This window comes from Elephantulus edwardii, unplaced genomic scaffold (genome assembly GCF_000299155.1).
Source record: "Elephantulus edwardii isolate Elephantulus edwardi_28Jun2011 unplaced genomic scaffold, EleEdw1.0 scaffold00094, whole genome shotgun sequence".
Taxonomy (NCBI): Eukaryota; Metazoa; Chordata; class Mammalia; order Macroscelidea; family Macroscelididae; genus Elephantulus; species Elephantulus edwardii.
In genome coordinates, this window is record NW_006399844.1 from 11,088,844 (window position 1) to 11,094,833 (window position 5,990).

General features: G+C 37.5%; 3 protein-coding genes across 3 annotated transcripts in view; 2 read left to right on the forward strand and 1 right to left on the reverse strand.

Moving 5' to 3' along the window:
- LOC102866760 (heterogeneous nuclear ribonucleoprotein F-like) overlaps positions 1-5,408 on the forward strand; it is an 11,011-nt gene extending 5,603 nt beyond the window's left edge. The window contains exons 2-3 of the mRNA XM_006891043.1: positions 856-894; positions 5,301-5,408. Of these exons, the coding sequence (XP_006891105.1) occupies positions 856-894; positions 5,301-5,408 (147 nt within the window). The remainder of the gene's footprint in view (positions 1-855; positions 895-5,300) is intronic.
- Positions 1-5,990, reverse strand: part of LOC102848959 (14-3-3 protein epsilon-like) — a 59,523-nt gene that overhangs the window by 29,032 nt on the left and 24,501 nt on the right. The window lies entirely within an intron of this gene.
- The window catches only part of LOC102867173 (actin-related protein 2/3 complex subunit 1A-like), a 1,085-nt gene continuing 871 nt past the window's right edge, over positions 5,777-5,990 (forward strand). Inside the window, exon 1 of the mRNA XM_006891044.1 lies at positions 5,777-5,984. Coding sequence (XP_006891106.1) covers positions 5,777-5,984 — 208 coding nt within the window. The remainder of the gene's footprint in view (positions 5,985-5,990) is intronic.

Below are 5,990 nucleotides of genomic sequence, written 5' to 3' on the forward strand. Positions count from 1 at the left end.
TGGAACCCTTATTCACTGTTGGTGGGAGTGTAACATGGTGCAACCACTGTGGGAGGCAGTATGGAGCTTTCTCAAAAAGCTGCAAATACAGATACCACTGACCCAGCAATTCCACTACTGGGAATACATCCCAAAGAGACCCTAACTGACATCCAAGCAGATATATGCACACCCATGTTTATCACAGCTCTGTTCAAAATAGCAAGGAGTTGGAAACAACGTTAAGTTCCCAACAACAAAAGCATGGATAGAGAAGTTGTGGTATATTCACACAAGGGAATACTATGCTGCACTGAAAAACAAGGAACTCATACAATATTATTCAAAATGCATGAGCCTGGAGGACATTATGCTGAGTGAAATATCTCAGTCGCAAAAGGACAAATATTGCATGGTGCCACTGCTATAAAATGGGACTGATATCAGGGTTGGGGTAAGACTGAGGAAAAACTGGATAAATTGTGTATACTGCACTGAAACAGATGAGGGAGTAATTTAAAAGTGATGTATGTATGATAGGGTATTATGGTTATCACAAGAGTCCACAATTAAGGTTGTACAGTGGGATGTACTTGGGGTGGTGGGAAGAGGGGGGGATTGTGTACCAGGGAGGGAGTGTTTCTTTCACTTTTAAAAAAGAGAGGAGCGAACTGGGGGCGGGGGGGGAGGGGCCCGGGTGAGGAGAAAAGTACAGCAATGAATGAATGGAAATCCAAAATCTCTGTAAATGTTCATTAAAATTATGTTTTTAAAATAAGTTCCCATTTTTCTTAAAAATGGAACCTTTCAAATTTTAATCATTAAGTATCATGTTAGCTATAGATTATTCATAAATGTTCTTTTTATCATTAGAGAGAAATTAATTCTTTTTTCTCCCCACAGAAGTATGGTGAGGTAAGACATACATGACATGCATCAGATACTGCCTTAAAAAATTATGTAGGTTCTGGGAGGGTGGAAAAAAGAATTGTATAGGCTCTGAGTAGTTTTAGCAGCTCATTTTATTTAGTGGAAAATATGTTCTTTTAAAAAGTCTCTGGGCCCCAAGAGTCATCTTGAAAAACTGATGTAGGCTTATCAAATTTACAATTAAGAAAAAATTGAATCTAGGTATTCTGGATTATCAAACTTTGGCAAACTGCCTCCTCAGTTAAAGATGATTCTAATCATAAGACTACAGCATCTATGTTTTTGTAGTGTACAGTGGTGTTGATTCTCATAGTGACCTTAACTGACAAACCTTAAGACAGCCCTATAGGGTTTCCTACATTGTAATCTTTGTAAAAGACTGCTAGGTCTTTCCCAAAATACTGAGTGAGTTCAAATGATCACCTTTCAGTTAGCCAAGGCTTACTTAATTGTCCTACATAAAGGATTGCTTATGTAACCTTTATCTACTGCTGCTGAGTCAGTGGGTAACTAAATGCAATCTTACAGAATAGCACTGTCTTAATGTGTTTCTAAGATTATCATCTTTCTAGAAACCATCATGTCTTACTCCCCAAAAAGTAGCTAGTGAGTTCAAACCACCGATCTTGCCATTAGCAGTCAACTGCTTAACCACTACACTACTAGGGTTCCTTTGTGGTTATAAACTCAAACTGATGTTACTGGCTGTTTCAATTCACTGAGACTCCTCAATGTCCTCCCAAAGAGCCTTTAGAGGATTCAACCTGCCAGAGACATACAACCTATGGATTAGTCACAAAACCTTCTAAGAACTATGCCACCAGAGTTCAACGTGACAGACACTCTTTTCTATGAAGACTCTTACATGAGTTTATCCTGAATTGTGTACATGAAATGACTAAAGGAAAAGACAGTATTTCCCAATAAGAATCATTTGAAAACAAACTGAAAACTTAAATTTAAGATTTGTCTGCTATAGGTTAGGAAAAAAAGGAAGCCAAGATGTACGCAGAGTTGTATCTTTTGTATTAATGGTAAGCAGTGTAAAAGGAAAATAAGTTCATCAAAGCAAGCTAAAATACAGTAAAGTGTTACTTGACAAAACAAGACCGAATTCCTGCTGAAGAACCACTAGAGCTCACTTACTTAATGACCTATTTGAAAAACTAAGCTGAACCAAATAGCTCCAATGCTGTAGTCTTCCCTTCCCAGTGAAGGAAAAATCATCTAGGTACCGGTCAAGACTATGACAGGGAAATATTGAGGTGACTGAGAAGAGATTGATGAAAAGGAATTCCTTCAAAACTCAAAATGAGATATAAGACAAAAGAATTATTTCTGGCTTGTATGAAGCAAGCGTCCCAAGCCACTGTATAGAAAAAGTATCCTAGAGATGACTCAGGACTATCAAGGATAAAAAGAAAAGCATTTCTATAACTGCATTTTCTCCTTGCTTATGCATTATCAAGCCCAGCTGTATAAAACAGCCATTTATAGGCAGTGAGAATATATTTTACACGTAAACAACTAGACTAATATATATTGTCTTTATTCCTAAAATGAACCAATAGAATTATTTCCATTTAATGCAGTCCCCCAGTGGTGCAGTTTGCTCTCAGCAATTAATTGCAGGATTAACTGCTAGCTACCATGAAACAAATGTCTGGAGATGTGCTTCCAAAATGACTACAGAAGCCTTATAAGGAAACCTCTACAAAGCTCAGCTCGCTAACATATGCAATTGCTACCTATTGTAATTAACACAACGCAACAAGCTTTCTGGTTTGTTAAAGAAAAGCAACTCTTCAAACAGAGAAGTAGTTTCATTGTAAAATTAGGGCAATAATTTTCAATAAAATGCCATCAAATTCCCTCAGATCTCACAATTACTCACACACACCTTATAAAGTGACTAAAAACCTGAAAAATAAAGAGATTCACCCTCCCCAAAAAAAGCCATTCTCCATTCAAAGAGAACAATACCTTGAAATACCATTTCCTGTGGGGATTTCATCACCTGATGGTAATGAAGTGTCAACTAAGGAGAAAGGGGCTGTCAATAGTTCAAATTTTAGAAATGTTCTAAAGATGATAGTATTAACACTGACATTCTTGTTACAAAGAACAGTAGTAGTGTCTGCATTGGACATGGGTATACGGAAATAGTAGTACAGGAACCAAGTAAAATTTGCTATTTGTCAAATGCAGACAACCAAAAGAGAAACCCAGATGTATCATCAGCAAAAGAACATTAGAACAGCTAGATTGAGTATCAAAAGGAAAACTAAAGCATCTAAAATAAAGTGCTCAAGATGGTCAAACTTTACGTGACAGAATTTTCCCCTTAAAATTTCCATACTTAGCTCAGGAGAGATGTGGTTTACAAATTCAGGGATTATCCAGAGGTACGCAGTTCAAATCCACCAGATGCTCTGCTGGAGAAGGAGTAGTAATCTCCTGTTACCAGTCAGATCCAATTTCCCAGTACACACACAAAAAATAATAATTTTTTTTAAAAGAAATTCAGGGATTAAATCTACAAAAAAAAAAAAGTAAAAATAAAGTACAGGCCTATCTTGGTGATAGGGCAGGTTCAAGTTCACCACAATAAAGTTACATGAGTTTTGTGTCCCAGTGCATATAAGTCATGTTTATACTATTAGGTATAATTAAGGTTTTTTTAAAAAGTTCAAAGTCATTGACAAAGAGTCAAAATTGTCTCCAAGCTGGCCCTCCATTTGGTTTCCCACACTGTAAATGACATATGTGATTGTCCATCTTTCTTCTCTGGAGCTTTTGTTGGATTCTATCAACGTCAGTGTCTTTGGGATAGCACTGTAATTCCTATCAACTAACCTAAATACATAACATCATGAAAAAGCTTTTGAGATTGAGCAAAATGTGGCACTCACAAAGTGATGCAAAGTTGCCAGAAACATTCAATGTATTTTACAAAAATAACAAAAACGGCATTTGTGAAATGAGGTGTGCCTCTTCCATAGAGATTAATCTACACATTACAGGAAAAACTAGAGAGAATAGTGTTAAGAATATGCCCCTTTATGAGTCATTCATATTGTGAGGCATGCCATGAAATCAAAATGTCTCTCCTACATGTGATATGCATGTACTTATTCACCAGCTGGAAAGGATAATTTTATTCATCTTTAGAAACACTGGCACATATTTTAAAAATAGGTCCCCCTCTTCTAAAAATTTCAAAAGGCAGCTAAGACTGGATATATTCCATTTAGCATCTCAAAGTTGAGAGCACAAAAGAAATGGTAAATAGTTTTAATCCTTGTCAGAAAAACCAACAATAATAAAATACAATTCTACATTCCAAAGAATTTATATTATGTAGATAACACAACCTTGCTTGCAGTAAGTGAAGACCAGAAGCTCTAACTCAAGAAAATTTAAGACTAGTATTCATTATAGGTTAAATTTCAGCATCAAAAAACAAAAAATCCTTTCTACAATAAGACGGAGAAAAAACTAAAGTTGTCAAGGACTTCTTCGTTTTACTTGGATCCACAATCAATACATAAAGAAAAAGCAGTCAATATATTAAAAGATGTGTTATACTGGAGAAAATCTGTTGTTCAAGGACCTCTCTCCAAAGTACTAGAGGAAGATGTCAATTTAAAGACTAAAATGTTCTTAGGTAGCAACTGGACGAACAGCTGACCTGAACCCTGTCCTGTTACACTGTGCCATCCTCATCATCTGACACATTTTTTAAGTCCAATGCTGGTCACTGCGTTAATTCGTTTTGCTGTGAGGTATTCCTCACTTTTACAGACCCTCCACTGTTCCAAGCATGATCCACCTTTTTCCAAAGATCTAGACCAAAGAATAATCAATGCTTTTAAATTGTGGTGAGAGGTGAAGATGCCATGGACTGCCAAGAGAACAAACACATCCTTCTTGGAAGAAGTGTAACTACAGCACTCCTTAGAGGCTAAGGATGGTAAACTTTGCCTCTTTTACTTTGGTATGTAGTCATAAAGGGCCAGTTTTTGAGAAAAAGACAACATGCTGGGTAAGACAGAGTCAGCAAAAAAGATGAAGATTCTCAATGAGCTGGATTGACAACAGTGATTCAAACAGTAGGCTGGACCACGGCATCAATTGTGAGAATAGCACAGGATAGGCTAAAACTCCTATCACAGAGTCATCATGAAGGCACCTAACAACATAGAAACCAAATTATTACCCCCCCAAATCTCGTGACTTAATAGAATATTCATTTTCACTCACATGGCTGAGTAAGTTTACTATTTTATCATTCTGCCATTTGGCACCTCAGGTTTCCCTGGTTAAAGAAGGGCAGAAAAATCAGAAAAGGGATTTTCCCTGAATATCTAATTCCCGCTCACATTTCAAAGCCCAAAACTAGTCATATTAACCTGTACCTACCTAAAAGAAAGGCTGTCAAAGCAGGCATTTACATGAACTGTACAAATATAAAATGGGAGCAATTTTTGGATAAATGATATTTAAAGTTACCATTTTCTTATTAAACTGTTTTATTGTATTTCACAAAAGAAAATTAACCAAGTTTATTAAGGAAAAAAAATATTCAATGTACTAAATCCCAAGAGGAATTTACTATTGGGCCTTTGTGTGTTTTCACGTAACAATTCCTTTACATTATGTTTCATTCATATACGCTGTGTTTTATACACTCTCTTGGTTTTTCTTTTAAAAAATACCAACGCCGGCCGCTCCCTCCCGCGCCCGCCGGAGTCTGTTCGCGTCGACTGACCAGAGTCCGCAAATTGTCCGCTCCACGCCCGCCTGGACAGACAGCCCCCGATCCCAACTTTTTATCCTCTGAGAACACTAAGAAGAATGTCCCTGCATGTTTTTGCTCGAGCCTATCACCTGCCATGCCTGGAATCGGGATCGCACCCAGATTTCCCTGAGCCCCAATAATCATGAAGTCCACATCTACAAGAAGAATGGGAGCCAGTGGGTGAAAGCTCATGAGCTCAAGGAACACAACGGACACATCACAGGCATTGACCGGGCACCCAAGAGCGACCACATCGTCACCTGTGGGGCAGACCGCAATG